The sequence below is a fragment of the Nerophis lumbriciformis genome, linkage group LG34, assembly GCF_033978685.3.
Source record: "Nerophis lumbriciformis linkage group LG34, RoL_Nlum_v2.1, whole genome shotgun sequence".
In the NCBI taxonomy this organism is placed as follows: Eukaryota; Metazoa; Chordata; class Actinopteri; order Syngnathiformes; family Syngnathidae; genus Nerophis; species Nerophis lumbriciformis.
In genome coordinates this window covers 3038122-3054847 of record NC_084581.2, presented here as the reverse complement: position 1 = coordinate 3054847, position 16726 = coordinate 3038122, and the positions used below count along the sequence as shown (strand labels likewise).

General features: G+C 43.4%; 1 protein-coding gene across 5 annotated transcripts in view; it reads left to right on the top strand.

Annotated features, from left to right (window-relative positions):
• The window catches only part of cfap61 (cilia and flagella associated protein 61), a 46360-nt gene that overhangs the window by 11332 nt on the left and 18302 nt on the right, over positions 1–16726 (top strand). For 4 of the 5 annotated variants that reach the window (XR_009811582.1, XM_061929115.1, XM_061929114.1 and 1 more), the window contains exons 8-16: positions 439–720; positions 2524–2609; positions 4956–4995; positions 5347–5483; positions 5547–5673; positions 10422–10493; positions 10980–11186; positions 11357–11485; positions 14719–14846. Coding sequence is in view for 4 of the 5 variants with exons in the window: in XM_061929115.1 (XP_061785099.1) it covers positions 439–720; positions 2524–2609; positions 4956–4995; positions 5347–5483; positions 5547–5673; positions 10422–10493; positions 10980–11186; positions 11357–11485; positions 14719–14846 (1208 nt within the window). In the remaining variant the exon portion in view is untranslated. The remainder of the gene's footprint in view (positions 1–438; positions 721–2523; positions 2610–4955; positions 4996–5346; positions 5484–5546; positions 5674–10421; positions 10494–10979; positions 11187–11356; positions 11486–14718; positions 14847–16726) is intronic. The other variant, XM_061929116.1, reaches the window with a different exon arrangement.

Sequence of the window (16726 nt, the reverse complement as noted above, 5' to 3'; positions counted from 1 at the left end):
ATTCAAGATTATTAAAAATATTTAAAATGATTACAATTTTCAAAACTATTTAAAGTTATTAAAGACAACTGAATATTACTACAGAATATTAAAGACAATATTAGTTATTAAAGAGGATTTAAAATCATTAGGGTTAAATATGTAAGATTGTTGAAAAATATTATTAAAAAATATATCTTATTTAAAGTTGCAAAAATAATATTTGAAATTATTACAGATTATTTAAAACAAAACTTATGTTACATTATTAAAGGCTATGACCTAAATTATTAAAATTATAACTAAACATATAATACAATTGAAAGCTATTAAAAAGGTTTTACAGTTTTTAAAGGAAATTAAATGATGACATATTAATACAAAGTATGAAAGACTATGTCTAGTTTTTGAAGTTTATATTAAATCATGAAATATGCTTGTTGTTGCGTGTCTTGACAGTGCGATGGCGCTATCACTGGGTTCATCAGTGTCACTGCAGAGGTGGATGTGAGGACACTACAGCGACATTTTGACTTAAGAGACTTTGATTGGTTGTGCAAAGGTCATCAAGACGACAATCTTGCAGAGCAGGCGGAAAAGGTTGCTGAAAAAAAAGTAGTAGAAAAAAAAGTAGAAGAAGGTGAAGGTACAGGAGAAGGTGAAAAAGTAGAAGAAGGTGAAGAACAAAGTGAAGAAGAAGAAGAAGAAGAAGAAGAAGAAGAAGAGTCTGCTTCATGCTTGGTAAGCAACATTTGTTAAATAGTAATACAGTAATACGTGTGTCCAAAGTGTAGCAAGTGGGCCTTTTATCAAACCAAAAAATATAATAGGAACACCACTGGCTACCTTATGTTACCATTAGTGCCTTACCAGAACATATATTTTTAATTGTCTATATTTTTTTATATTAGTAGTAATATTAAATACAAATGATCAATCTGCTTCGTTAGTTATCGCTCACCGTTTCTGCTACACACATACACACAGGGAGTGTGTGTTCATAGATGAAAACAGTCATAATAGAAAATACAAAATGATTAAAAAAGTCAAAAAAGAGAAACAACCAACAATTTGCTGTCATGTTGTTGTTATGATAGAATATACATCCAATAATTCATAACGTTTGTAGCTAAACTTTGCCAAAATTGCTAAACAAACACAAGTAGTGTGTATGTGTGTATATGTGTGTGTGTACGTGTGTGTACGAATTTGTACGTGCGTGTGTTACTTTATATTGCTTACAACTCTTTGGAACGTTAGTACCGTCTATGCAGACAATCACTCTAAAGCAGTCTTTCTCAATTAGTGGGGTGGGCACCCCTTTATGATAAGAGGTGCTGCAAAGAGGAATGGTTAAAACTGCCCAAAGATAGGTGTTCCATAACCTGACTCTTGCCAGATCCTTGTAGTTTGTTGAGCTCCACACGAGGATCTGGGCTCGAAGGCTTTGCAAACTCCTTTCAGATAGAAAAACATAATGAACTAATCAGGATCGCCGGGCGGGATTTCATAGATGTGACGTAGCGCCGAAGCGACTGTTTGATTCAAACAACAATGAGGAGTCATGTGTTGACATTGATTCTGCTATTGCAACTGTTTTGTCGAATCTATCGAATATTAATTCTTTAAAAGATGAACAGAGAACGGTTTTGAAGGCATTTATTGGTGGCAAGGATGTTTTGGCTCTTCTTCCGACCGGGTTTGGATTTCCCAGCGTCGCTCTCATCGGAGTCACGGGTTGATTTCGATATGAGTGGTTGAAGTAGCACGTCATTCAAGATAACAGACAAGTGGTTTATCCAATCATATACAATTATTACTTTTACAAGGATCCGCCTTCTGAAATACATCTCCTATTGAGAAGTCCCAGATCCTTGTGTGTAGCTCAGCGAACTACAAGGATCTGGCGAGAGTCAGGTTAGGTGTGCCAAGCTTGTGGCATCGTTTTAAAAAGACTTGAGGCTGTAATTGCTGCGAAAGGTGCATCAACAAAGTATTGAGCTTAGGCCGTGAATACTTATGTATATGTGATTTTTCGGTGTTTTAATTTGAATACATTTGCAAAAATGTCTAAAAAACTTTTTATTGGAAAAATTGAGGACAAAAATGACTTTATTTTGGAATGAGGCTGTAACATTACAAAATGTGGAAAATGTGAAGCGCTGTGAATACTTTCTGGATGCACTGTATAAAGCTTAACCGTGCAATTTATTTTGACTGTAAATTATCCTTTACCTTGACCACAGATGTTTTTCTGAAAGGTGCGTTGTTGTATAGTCAGTGTTTAGATCACTGTATGTGTCAGTGCAAAGATGAGTGAGGAGACTCTGACTGGTGTGTTCACTGACAAATTTTACTTCAAAATAAACCCTGACTGTACTTTAGTTAAAACTGTTTTTGTTTTGTGCAAATAAATGACGTGCATTCAAGTAAAACATTTAAATGAAAATTCCTTGATGACATTCTGATAATAAAAATAGACTCAGGTGTGCCATAATGTTGAAGGTCAAAGGTCAAACTGTGATGGCTTTGTGGTGTGGTCAGCAGGAGGATTGTTTTGAAGGAACCTTCGGAGAAGCAAACGCCTTCTGCATCCAATTCTTCTTCTCAGAAAAGAACTTTGAGATAAGGTGAGGACACATTTCTGATGCTTTTCTCAAAGTGACTTGTTGATGAAAGGCTGAGTCATGTGATAATAAAAATCCACTGTGTTTAATGTCGGGCCACATGTTGGACTACCTCAGTGCTTCTCAAATGTTTTCTGTTACGCCCCCCCATTGAAAGAAGAAAATATTTTGCGCCACTCGTGACTATAAATAGTATAATAAGTCTATACTAATTACACTATTTGAGAAGGACTAGACTAACAGTTAGCATGCTGGCCGCATAGTCAGAAGGTTTATCATATCTATGCGTTGATATAGTATACTTATTCATTCCATATGTGTGAGGTCATGTTACAGTATGTTAATTTTATATTGAAAACATATTCTATTAGTTTTAATAATAACATACATGTTATGTTAATTTTATGATGTTATATTACTTTTATGATAATAACATACGTGTTATGTTAATTTTATAATAACACGTAATGTTGATTTTACAAAAACCAAAACCAGTGAAGTTGGCACATTGTGTAAATCGTAAATAAAAACAGAAAACAATGATTTGCAAATCCTTTTCAACTTATATTCAATTGAATACACTGCAAAGACAATATATTTAATGTTCGAACAGGTAAACTTTGTTATTTTTTGCAAATATTAGCTGATTTGGAATTTGATGCCTGCAACATGTTTCAAAAAATCTAGCACAAGTGTCAAAAAAGCCTGAGAAAGTTGAGGGAATCAAACACTTATTTGGAACATACCACAGGTGGACAGGCTAATTGGGAACAGGTGGGTGCCATAATTGGGTATAAAAGCAGCTTCCATGAAATGCTCAGTCATTCACAAACAAAGATGGGGCGAGGGTCACCACTTTGTGAACAAATGCGTGAGCAAATTGTAGAACAGTGTAAGAACAACATTTCTCAACGAGCTATTGCAAGGAATTTAGGGATTTCACCATCTACGGTCCGTAATATCATCAAAATGTTCAGAGAATCTGGAGAAATCCCTGTACGTAAGCGGCAAGGCCGAAAACCAACATTGAATGCCTGTGACCTTCGATCCCTCAGGCAGTATTGCATCAAAAACCGACATCAGTGTGTAAAGGATATCACCACATGGGCTCAGGAACACTTCAGAAAACCACTGTCAGTAACTACAGTTTGTCGCTACATCTGTAAGTGCAAGTTAAAACTCTACTATGCAAAGCAAAAGCCATTTATCAACAACACCCAGAAACGCCACCGGCTTTGCTGGGCCCGAGCTCATCGAAGATGGACTGATGCAAAGTGAAAAAGTGTTCTGTGGTCTGACAAGTCCACAATTCAAATTGTTTTTGGAAATTGTGGACGTCGTGTCCTCCAGACCAAAGAGGAAAAAAACCATTCGGACTGTTATAGGTGCAAAGTTCAAAAGCCAGCATCTGTGATGGTATGGGGGTGTATTAGTGCCCAAGGCATGGGTAACTTACACATCTGTGAAGGCACCATTAATGCTGAAAGGTACATACAGGTTTTGGAGCCATCCGAGCTACGTAATTTTGCACGTGTTACAACAGCGTGGTTTCGTAGTAAAAGAGTGCGGGTACTAGACTGGCCTGCCTGTAGTCCAGACCTGTCTCCCATTGAAAATGTATGGCGCATACTGAAGCGTAAGATACGACAACGGAGACCCTTGACAGTTGAACAACTTAAGCTGTACATCAAGCAAGAATGGGAAAGAATTCCACCTGAAAAGCTTCAAAAATTGGTCTCCTCAGTTCCCTAAAGTCTACTGAGTGTTGTTAAAAAGAAAGGCCATGTAACACAGTGGTACAAATGTCCCTGTACCAACTTTTTTGCAATGTGTTGCTGCCATTAAATTCTAAGTTAATGATTATTTGCAAACAAAAAAAAATGTTTCTCGTTTCGAACATTAAATATCTTGTCTTTGCAGTCTAATCAATAAGTTGAAAATGATTTGTATATCATTGTACTCTGTTTTTATTTACTTCACTGGTTTTGGGTTTTGTATAATAGGTTATTTTAATTCATAATAATAAAATGTTATGTTAATTTCATAATAATTACATGTTATATTAATTATATAGTAGTAAATATATAGTGTAAATTGTTCATAAGTGATTGTTTTTCCTTTTTTTTTTTGCCATACTTAGCCAATAAAGACAATTCTGATTCTGGTTCTGATATACAGTACAAGTAGTGCACCATATCGCATGACCTTCAAAAGTCATAACCATCAGCCTCACTGGGGTGCCAGTTGGCCCCTCCCACCAGCTGGGGGATTATCAATACCAGCAGTGATGCTATGGTTACCATGGCAACTTAAACATCATTTCACTCTTCTCTATCTCTTCTCCTCCAGATCACTGGACTTTATTCCATACATTTTCCAACTCTTCCCTGTGAGTAATTTCTACGATGTCATCACCTTATAACAATATAATAATGACCTAATTTCTTCCCATTTTTGACTTCTTTTCTTGTGTTTTCACTCCTCTGATTCTTGAAGCGTGATGCATTAATGCATGAAAGATGTTTAAAGCCGTGTAATGTAAATCATGTTAGTTTATTAGCAGTATATAATATAATAATATAGTAATGTAGGTCATGTGTTGTTAGTGTCATCTCTGATTATGTGTTTCATTAATTATCTTGAGATGATGTAAAACAAGCTGTACTTTGTACTGCTTTAGAGTGTAACATGTCAGAGAGTTGTGTAAATAAATATTTAAAAGTAACGTGTCTTCTATCAGGACTTGGACTTCTGCATCATCACAGTCCCCACATTTTCTCCAGACTTCCCGCTCCTGCACAACTTTCTGAGAGTTCCTCCACGACGCAGCAGCTTGTTGCCCTCTGACCTCTACATCCTGCACCGTGATGGGCTCAGGTGGGCCGCACACTTGTGGACGGGGCATCCTGCAGATGTTGATATCATGTGATGTTCCTGCAGGAGCGTCACGGTGCGATCGCTGACGCCCTCTGACCGGCCCGCTGTGTCTGACCTGGTCATGGACCTGAGGCTGGGCCCTGCCCTGCTTAAGGACCTTGACCTCCTCTTTGACGCTCACACTGACACAGTTAGTCCTCTCTCTCTCTCACACACACACACACACACACACACACACACACGCACACACACACACACACACACACACACACACACACACACACACACACACACACACACACACATCTCTGACAGTGGTATAATGACCAATTAGCGGGACCACCACCTCTTGAATTATTAATTAGAAGGTGATGGGGACTTTGTGGTGTGTTAACCATCTTAGAGAAACAAGGGAACATGCCAGGGAATAGATTGGTAACAATTCCTTTGAGTTTCTTTCCCAACTGACGCCCCAGCTGTCACTGCTGCTTCTCCAATTCTGATAATTACCTCACTCACGCAAGCACGCACACACACACACACACACACACACACACACACACACACACACACACACACACACACACACACACACACACACACACACACACACACACACACACACACACACACACACACACACACACATACGCACAGGCATGCACAAACCCAAGCTCACACACGCATGTGCATACATATCATCGGCGGTCACTCGTGGTCGAGTATGACTGTCCTCCTTCCTGGTCTTTGTGGGTCTTCAGGTGGGCGTGGAGGCCGATTCTGGACCCGATTATTCTGGGGCAATGTGGACAAGGGAATGTAGTGGTGGTGGGTTTGGGTTGGGCCTGTTTGGTGGATGCTCTCTCCTTTCTTTGTCTGCGCTTGTCTTGTGCAGCATGGCGGAGGTCGTCATTATATTGCGCGGCACCCTCACAGACAAGGTTTCTCCACATCGTCCTGTCTTTTGCCTTGACTTCCCAAGACTTAAGGTCTATGCGACACTTTGTCAGGTTTGCCTTGATGTTATCCTTAAATCTCTTCTTTTGACCTCCCGGGGCCCGTTTCCCTTCAACAAGCTGGGAATAAAGGACTTGTTTTGGGAGGCGAGAGTCAGGCATGCGGACTACATGGCCAGTCCATCTGAGTTGGTTTTGGGCTATCGTGGCAGTGATGGTGGGCAAGCCAGCCTCCTCCAGGACGCTGGTGTTGGTGCGTCGGCCCTCCCAGCTGATCCTGAGGATTTTTCTGAGACATCTATGATGGTAGGTCTCGAGTGCCTTTAAGTGCCTGCTGTAGGTGGTCCAGGCTTCTGACCCATACAGAAGGGTGGGGAGCACGACTGCTTTGTAGACCAGGATTTTGGTCTTTGCTTGGAGGTCACGGTTCTCGAAGACTCGCTTCCTCGGCCTTGAGAAGGCCCCACCGGCACAGCTGAGGCGGTGGTGAATTTCATCGTCAATGACAGCTTTAGATGACAGGAGGCTCCCGAGATATGGGAAGTGGTCCACATTTTCCAGTCGGATTTTGTCAATTGACAGGTTTGGTGGCAGGACAGGCGCACTACTGTTTGGTGGTGATTGGTGGAGGATTTGGGTTTTATTTATATTGATGGCAAGACCAAGCTCTTTGTATGCCTTCGCAAAAGCAGACAGAGTGCACTGTAGGTCCTCTTCTGAGAGGGCTATGAGGGCATTATCGTCTGCATACTGCAGCTCCATGATGGATATGGTGGTGGTTTGACCTTTAGCCCTGAAACGGTTGATGTTGAGGAGTTGACCGTCGGTTCTGTACATTATTTCGACTCCCTGGGGCAGATGTATGTTTGTGAGATGAAGGATAGTAGCAACAAAAATGGAAAATAGTGTTGGAGCGATGACACATCCCTGTTTTACACCTGTGTCTACCATAAAGGGTTCCGTTTCATCTCCACTGCCACTGAGCACTGTGGCTGACATGTTATCATGCAGTAGTCTCAGTACCCGGATGTATTTATCTGGGCAGCCAATCTTGGACAGAACCAGCCAAAGTGCCTGACGGTTAACCGAGTCGAAGGCTTTGGTGAGGTCTATGAAGGCCATGTATAGTGATTGGTTTTGTTCCCGGCATTTTTCTTGCAGTTGTCGTGCGATGAAAATCATGTCTGTGGTGCCTCTGCTTGGGCGAAATCCACTCTGAGACTCAGGAAGCACGCTTTCTGACAGGGGGGTGAGTCTGTTGGCCAAAACCCGAGCGAGGGCTTTCCCTATGGTGGACAGGAGAGAGATGCCACGGTAATTCCCACAGTCTGCCTTGTCTCCTTTCTTAAATATGGATACAATTAGGGCATCTCTGAGCTGTGCAGGGATTTCCTCTTCTTCCCATATTTTGAGAAGCAGGGCATGGATGTGCTTGGTAAGATCGGGTCCGCCTTTCTTCAGGACCTCTGCTGGAATGCCGTCGGGCCCAGCAGCCTTGTTGTTCCTCATCTTCCCAATGGCATCCTGCAGCTCATCCAAGGTAGGTGGTTCTCCCATGCTTTCATCTGTGGGTTGTTGTGGGAGTTGGTCAAGAGCCTCCATCTCAGGTATAGTGTCCCTGTTTAAGAGGTCCTCATAGTGTTCTTTCCACCTGTTTGAAATTGCGTCCTTGTCCTTCAGCAGCAGCAGACCATTCTTTGAGCGAAGGGGGGTTAGGCAGCGGTGGCTGGGACCATACACCACTCTTGTGGCATCGAAGAAGCCTCTCGTGTCTCCAGAGTCAGCAAGCTGCTCGATCTCCAGAGCCTTCTTTGCCCACCACTGGTTCTTCAGTTTCCTAACCTGTGTTTGGACAGCTGCCTTCGCTTTGGCGTGGGCTACTCTTTTCACTTTGCAGTGGATGTCATTTTGCCAAGTGATGAAAGCTTGCCGCTTGTTGTCAATTAGTTGCTGGATCTCAGTGTCGTTCTCATCAAACCAGTCTTGATGTCTCCGCTTTTTGAGACCAAGAATATTTTTGCAGGATTTCATTATGGCAGTCGAAAGTGTGCTCCAGTGTGTTTCCGTATCCTCTGGGTACTGTTTGGGCAATGCTGCGCTAAAGGCCTCCTGCAGCTGTTGTTGGTAGGTGGTGTCACTCAACAGCTCGATGCTAATTCACTGTCTTTTCTGCATCCGTCTTTTCCGCATTAAGCGGATGGACATCATGGAGCGAATGAGGCGATGGTCGGTCCAGCAGTCGTCTGCACTGGTCATTGCTCTGGTGTTTAGGACGTCGTGACGGTCTTTAGAGCGGACAATGACGTAGTCAATGAGATGCCACAGTTTGGAGCGAGGGTGCATCCATGATGTTTTGAACTTGGTTTTCTGACGGAAAAGTGTGTTGGTAATGACCAGGTTGTGCTCCGAGCACTTAGTTAGCAGTAGTGCGCCATTAGAATTTGTATTTCCGACCCCTTCTCTCCCCAGCGTACCCCTCCATAGGTGGTGGTTTCGTCCCACTCTGGCGTTGAAGTCTCCAAGCAGGATTAACTTGTCCTAATTGGGGACTTCAGATAGAACTTTGTCCAGGTCAGCATAAAAGGCCTCTTTAACTTCATCCTGTGCATCAAGGGTTGGTGCATAGGCACTAACGACCGTGGCCATATGACTGCTAGCAAGCATAAGGCGTAAGGTCATTAGGCGCTCGTTGATGCCCACAGGGAGTTCATGGAGGTGGTTGATGAGGCAGTTCTTAATAGCAAAACCCACACCGTGGATTCGTGGCTCAGTTGCAGGTTTTCCTTTCCAAAAGAAAGTATACCCGCCTTTTTCTTCCTTCAGCTGCCCTTCGTCGGCCAGTCGGGTCTCGGAGAGTGCTGCGATGTCGATCTGGAACTTCCTTAGCTCTCTGGAGATGATGGCAGTTCGCCTTTCCGGTCGATCGCTGGCTTGGTTGTCCGTGAGGGTTCGCACGTTCCAGGCTCCAATGAGTAATTTGTGTTTTTTTTGTTTCTGACCGCGTGGTGGTGATCCCTCTGGATGCGGTATTCCAGACAGGATGTTGCGAGGCAGGCTATTTTTAGGGTACCTTTTCTAACCCCCTCCCTTACTGGGGTGAGCAGAGTGGATCCTGAATAGGGCTGCTCAGTCATGGGTGCAGCTGCCGAGAAGCTCTTCTGCCTCAGTCCATGAGCTTAACGACTGAATCTAACACCCACCGCCTGTGTGCCAGGTTGTGGCTAGGGACTGCCAGACTTCACTGTCCTGCCCCCGTTACCACTTCCCGGTCGCCAAAGGACTTTGAAGTATCCAGGATGTAAAATGGATGGGTTCCCATTCGGGAGGACGCCTGCGCGTGACGTCTTTTAGCGTGGGGAGACTGATGCGCCTGCAGCCACCACACGGTCCTTGGCAGAGAGGGGCCTTGATCCAGTGGCATGAATCCATGACGACTGGAGACCACCCTCTGTTGCAGCCTTCATCCGCCTTCAGTGCCGTTGTGACATGCAGTGTCATCCTCCGCCACTTCCATCGTTGAGGTCTTATATCTATTTAACCCATAGATGGGGCAGTGGTTGGCGGACGCCAGGGCGTGTCCACACACTGGTGGGCCTGCACGCCTCGCCTCTGGGGCCCACTGCTGCTCCGAGATCCCCTACAGTTTAGCCTGTGTCCGCAAAGACGCAGTTTACCGTGTGTGGCCACGAGGAGGCACCACAGGGGTCTTGGTGGTGGAGAGGCTTTGTACCAGCAGGAGGAGGCTTACGCACTCGGCTCCTCTTTTCACCCACCCAGGGGCTAGCTGGCGGCGATAGCTGTAAGCAGAGAGTAGCAAGCAGGGGCAGCATGCAGCATGCACTAACTACAAGCACTTCTGCCACAAATCTAACGCACTGACGCATCACACGCACCCTGTGCGTGAGCACACGTATACATATACGCACGCACGGACACACACTCATATACACACACACTAATGTCAATGTTTTTGCTTGGGTAGGTCACTTTGCAGGCCTTTGTGGTTGAGGTAGACAATGAGGTCGTTGGCACGCTGATCATCAGAGACGAAGAGGTATGCTTCTAGATGGTATAGAAAATGTTAACACGGCCGCTCCTTCTTATACACAGATTGGGGGGGGGGGGCATGTGAAATGTCAAATAAGGAATGACAGGGTGCTTGATATAAAAGTTTTGTGCAAATTTCTCCAGCTATTCTCATTGTCCCTTGTGGTGCGCAGCCTCAGTGCTGCATGGGCCTATAACAATCATTCTGGGATCGAATCCTGGCGGGAGATGTGTCAGGAAGATAAGCAAGTTTCTGATACAATTATGTTAAATGTTTTATTTTGTGCTGAAATAACTCATTGAATAATTGTTTCCCATTCATTTGTTTTAGTGCAAAACAAACATCAAATTAAAATTTAAGTTTGATTAAAAAAGTCTAAAAAGCGTTTTACATAAATAAAAACGTGTGGAAAAAAGGTTTAGCCACATTTTCAGCGTTTGAACTGCATGTCGGTGGAGTCACAATGTATAGTTAATGAAGTGTCCTCCTCAGGAAATGGAGTACATTCGGGCTCGCTACAACATTGAAAGCTTTATCTACTTCAGCCATCATGGCGACAAGGAGCACGCTCAGGTCCGTCACTTTGTTCTCAAGCGTTGCTTCCAGCACTTCAGCAAACACTTGTTCAAGGAGACGCTGCGTCTGGCCCACAAGTCCTGCCTGTACCACCGCGTGTACCCGCTCAGTGCCAGCCAGCAGGTGACGCCCGCACGCTCGCATCCATCCATCCATCCATTTTCTACTGCTTGTCCCGTTCGAATCTTTCTTTTATGAGAAGCTGCTAAACTGCTGCGAACTGTTCGCAGGCCAGGTGACTGATCTCAAGTCAGGTGTCCTTCTGAACCTTTGTGTCCCTGTTCTGTTCTCAGGACTGCTGTGTCTATCATCTGGACTTCATCTTCAACTGTGCCGTCCCCGTGCGTCCAAGACGTCAGATCATTTACCCTCTGAAGGAGCTGGGTGCCAACGCTCCTGCCAGGAGCATCACTGACCAACAGGTGGGCTCCACTAGATGGTGCTGTTTCCTTCAGCTGGTCCATAAGTGCTGATTGGTCTGTTTGTTTTTATGAGAAATCATTGAAATCAGACGTATTTTAGGATAGGATAGACTTTATTTATCCCACAATGGGTAATTTGGGGGTTGCAGTGCAGGTTCAAAAAGTCCACCAAAAACAAGGTAAAATCTAGGGCTGTAAAAGTTAACGCGATAATAACGCGTAAACTATAAATTCCTTTAACGACGATCATTTTTTTAACGCGCGATTAACATTTTGACCCTCCGCCCGTTCCGTAGCCTGGGGAACTGTGTAATGGCGTCCAGTTATTGTTGAATCACAAGCTCCAAAATAGCTAGAAGAACTGCACAAAGAAAGGGAGACCTGATGGAAATCTTGCCAACGCCTTGACAAGTCGTTCTCCAGACAATACAATTTTACCTTCAATTGCAGTGAAACGACATCATTGGAGTGAACGCTACTGGCAGGCATTGCTGCGTGTAGAGACAAGGAGCTTCACGTGTAAGGAGACGGCACAGAGGCAGGGACGTCATTAGCTTGCAACGTCCATCCATCCATTTTCTACCGCTTATTCCCTTCGGGGTCGCGAAGGGGCGCTGGAGCCTATCTCAGCTACAATCGGGCGGAAGGCGGGGTACACCCTGGACAAGTCGCCACCTCATCGCAGGGCCAACACAGATAGACAGACAACATTCACACTCACATTCACACACTTGGGCCAATTTAGTGTTGCCAATCAACCTACCCCCAGGTGCATGTCTTTGGAGGTGGGAGGAAGCCAGAGTACCCGGAGGGAACCCACGCAGTCACGGGGAGAACATGCAAACTCCACACAGAAAGATCCCGAGGCCGGGATTGAACTCACGACTACTCAGGACCTTCGTATTGTGAGGCAGATGCACTAACCCCTCAACCATTGTGCTGCCCTAGCTTGCAACGTGTTTATTTAAAATATAAAAATGAAGTGTGTAACTAGTCCAAATGTATATGGTGTGACTATGTATAGCAATTTTATGTTGGGTGTTACTGAGTGGTGTTGAAGGTGCGTGTTGAGATCGGTGCGGAAGTCCAGAAAGGGCAAGGCAGGCTCGGAGGTCCAGGGACAGGCAGGTGATCAGGGGCTGGAGCGAGGCGTCGTTGTCCGGGGGCAGGCGTGAGTTCGAGATCCAGGAAGGCAGCAGGAAGTCCAGGGGGGGTCCGGGGAGACGAGACACACAGCTCGAAACCAGGGGATGACGAAGGGCTGTTGGATGGCGACACAGGGCAAGACACAATGAGCAGACCGGAAGGGAAACACAAAGAGCGACGAAGCACATATGCAAGGAAGATAGTGACGTGAAAGGCTTACTGTACATGTACATGTAGCTACGTTCTGGCACTAGAACGCAGGACACGCTGGCTCAAGACGGCAGGGAAGGTCTCATCAGCGTCAGGTGTGTTGATTTTTGAGCGGAGGCGCGGCTGCTGCAGGAGAGGAATGCCCGTGGGCGTGTCCCGAGGCGCGCTCAGCGGAGCGCACAGTAGAGTGAGAGGCGGAATACGCGGCGGCCTGCACCTGCACCGTAACATTACGTCCGTGTTTGGATTACAATTAAGTGCATTACTGACATAAAATGTAGATTGTTACTCGAATTGCTTTAGTAAAATGCAATTCAAGCTCAGCAGAAACAAAGACGGTGGAGAGGAAATTTAAAGTGACTTTTATCGGAGATTTTTGTCAAAACATGTCAAGTCTTTTCTCATACCAATCATACACGTCCGGTTGGCGGCTTCACAATAACAGCGCTACGCTTCACATCTAACGTCTAACCAACAAAACAAAATTGTCTTACAATACGATCATGCTATTCTGTTATCCCGCGTTAATCTGTGATATTTCTACCTAAATAAATGTTTTCTGGCAGATTGAAATTAAGTTTATTGAAATGGCAGCCGCAATATGAAGGAAGTAGACTGTCTTTGAACAATCGCGTCTTCTTCTTCGCTACCACTGAGACAAGGTCTATTACTGCAGGCATGCCTGCCACTGCCCTCTGGAGCCCACATCGAGTTCTGATCGGCCGCAATTACAGAATATTTAACTGTCTGAATATTACATTTAATTAATAAGTAGGTAGAAAAGGTTGAAACATTGTCATGCAGAGTTATGAATGCGCTTCACTTGTTCAACATGTAAAGTACAGAATCTCAGAAACATTTATTCAGGTAGAAATAATATCACCTAACATTTTTGACAATCAAAGCATTATGTAACAATCCACATTTTGTGTTATTAATATGTGAAACTGCTATCTAAGCACAGAAGTGTAGCTCATCTCCCCTAAATGCAAGGGCTCCCAAAGCAGAAATACAAATTCTGTATTTCTACAAAATACAAACTGGCAAAATGTAATTCTCTTTAAAAGCATGTTCATATCCTTTTGTGTTTAAAAACATTTTATTAAAGCAAATTAATTGTCCAGTCATTGCATTAAAAACTTGAACATTTTGTGTCCAGGGTACACTTATTAATGACGAAAAATAAATTTTTTCTACGATTATCGCAATTAATTTTGAGTTACCTATGAACAAAATGCGATTAATCACAATTCAATATTTTAATCGTTTGACAGCCCTCGTAAAACGAAGTGAATAGATAATTTCTATAGTTTAGTATAGAAAACAATGTGAAATACATGAAAATGATAAAAGAAACATTTAATATCACTCTATTGAACACTCGTTGACAAAGACGGTGATGAGCAGAGAAAGAGGAAGGGAAGAAGAGGTACCTTTGTACTTTGCCACTAGTTCGTTCTACAAAGTGTTGCTCATCTTTTTTTATCAAAGTACTGACACTTTCTCTGGCCCATGGTGGATTTTATTGCAGACCTATACTCAATAAAAACAGTACACAGACTGAACAACCAACACAATGATTTTTTGTTGAGACACTTCATAGACACTAAATACAATTTATTTACTTCAACTATCATATAAAATAGATTTTTTTATTTTATTTTAGCCTTTAAGGGGTTGTTGTGTAAAAGTGATCCTCGGCTGTGTACTGCACTTGACATAACACAGTTAGTATCTTATAATTATCAATCATTATGATTAATTATTATTCATTATTCTGAACATGACACCAATTATTTGAGGCTGCCACATGCCCTGCAGTCACTGAGCGGCTACCAGCAAAAGTAACACATTGTTGTTGTTTTCTTCTTGCTAAGGCCCCGTTTGCTCTCGGCCTCATCAGCCGCAAGCTGACCATGGAGCCAAAGGTCACCGTCAATGCCAGAATTGTTCTGGTGGGGGCGTCAAACACGGGCCTGTCCTTCCTTGAGGTGCTTTGTTTCTGGTGAGTTCTACCGCACATAAGATTACTTAGTCAACATTCAGCGCAAGTGTTAAGTTTGCAATGGAAGCATGAGGAAAACAAAATAACAACTTCTGTGTGTTATACCCACACACTTGTGTGTCATATTACTCACTGTAAATGCACAACCATGTGTCGTATTGGCTACTGTAAATGCACATCCGTGTGTCATGCTGTGTGTTATATTATACTGTGTGTTATATTACCTATTGTAAATACACACATGTGTCATGTTACCTACTGTAAATATGCACCCGTGTGTTGTATTACGGACTCTTAATACACACCTGTGTGTCATATTACCTACTGTGAATACACATCTGTATCATGTTACCCACTGTAAATACACACCCACGTGTCATATTAACGACTGTAAATACACACCTGTATACAATATAATATATTATATGTAATGCACATTATTAATTCATTAGTATTATTTGTTAAAAGTAATCCAGTGTAGGTCAAAATAGACAAAACCATTTATTAAAATATATAAAAAACCCAAGGAGGAGGCAAGTGGGTCAGTCTTATAATAGTACTATATTATTATATATACTATTATAATGCTACTGTTAGAAAAGTATTATAATAGTAGTACTATTTCAATGTAATAGTAGTCTACTGTTGAAATAGAAAGCGGCAGGTTGCTGATCCTGGACCAGCTGATAGCTGCCAGGCAAGCAGGGCACTTGTGCTTAGTGGCGGCTGGCAAAATGGCGAAGGCGTCAGTGGAGAGCGCAGCTGTTTGGTGTTGAGCATGTGTGGCGCTGGTCGCCTTTAATTAGCCTCCCTGTCAGCGTCCATGTTAGCTGCCGCTAATGAGTTGACTAATGAGGCCATGACTAAAGGCTAGGGTGAATGGTGGGTCAGCCTGCTGGAGGCCCTTATCAGCCCTACCAAATCCTGGCCCGCCCCTGCGCACTGATTCCAGCAGCAGCAGTAAATCCCTTCCACCCCTTTACCATCTAGCATGGGGTCAGATGGATAAAGAGCTGGCTGGGCTTGGGTCCAGCTCCAGGGTCACGGCCGCCGTCTGTCGACGCCTGATAGCAGAGCACGGCACCTCATTTGCATGCAGACAGTAACAATGTGCCTCAATCCACCTTCTGCTGCAGATTAGCATGCTAACATTGTCTCATGCTGCTTGCATCATTACATCACTTCTACACCAACACAACAAACCTGTTGTTCTGCGCCTTCCATTCCTTCTCGATCACTTCTTACAACATTAGCTATAGGCGCTATATGGCAGTGCTGCCCAGCTGCCATGCAGTATTCCCTCTCTCATGGATTTTTAAATGTATTTAAATTTTTTAAATTGTTTCATTTTAATTGTTTAATTTAATGTAATTGTAATTTATTTGTTTAATGTAATTTAATTGTAATTTATTTGTTTTATTTTTATATATTTATAATTTGTTAAATGTATTTATTTATTATTATGATTATTATTTATGTTTTTGTTTTTTTTTCCCTTTTTTGTGGTTTGTTGTGTATATGTGTGTTGCTGCCTTGGCGTGGCTGCCGTGCATGTCTGATCGCTGCGGCAGGTCTGCTGGGGTGTCATGGCAATGGGCGCTGTCAGGAAGTGTTGGTGATGAACCCCAAGGTGCAGAGATGGCAGGCTTGTTGCAGGAAAACATGATTTTAATGTCCAAAGGAAATGCAGGAAAACAGGAATCAGGAACCAGGCAACAGGCAACAGGCAACAGGATACAGGAATCAAGGAGAACTGGAGACAGCAAACAGGAACCAGCAAACTGGAAACAGGAAACAGGAAACAGGATACAAGATACGAGGAAGCAGGAGGCAGCAAGCCGCAAACAGCTAACAATCCTCAAGCACTGACTGGACGGCGA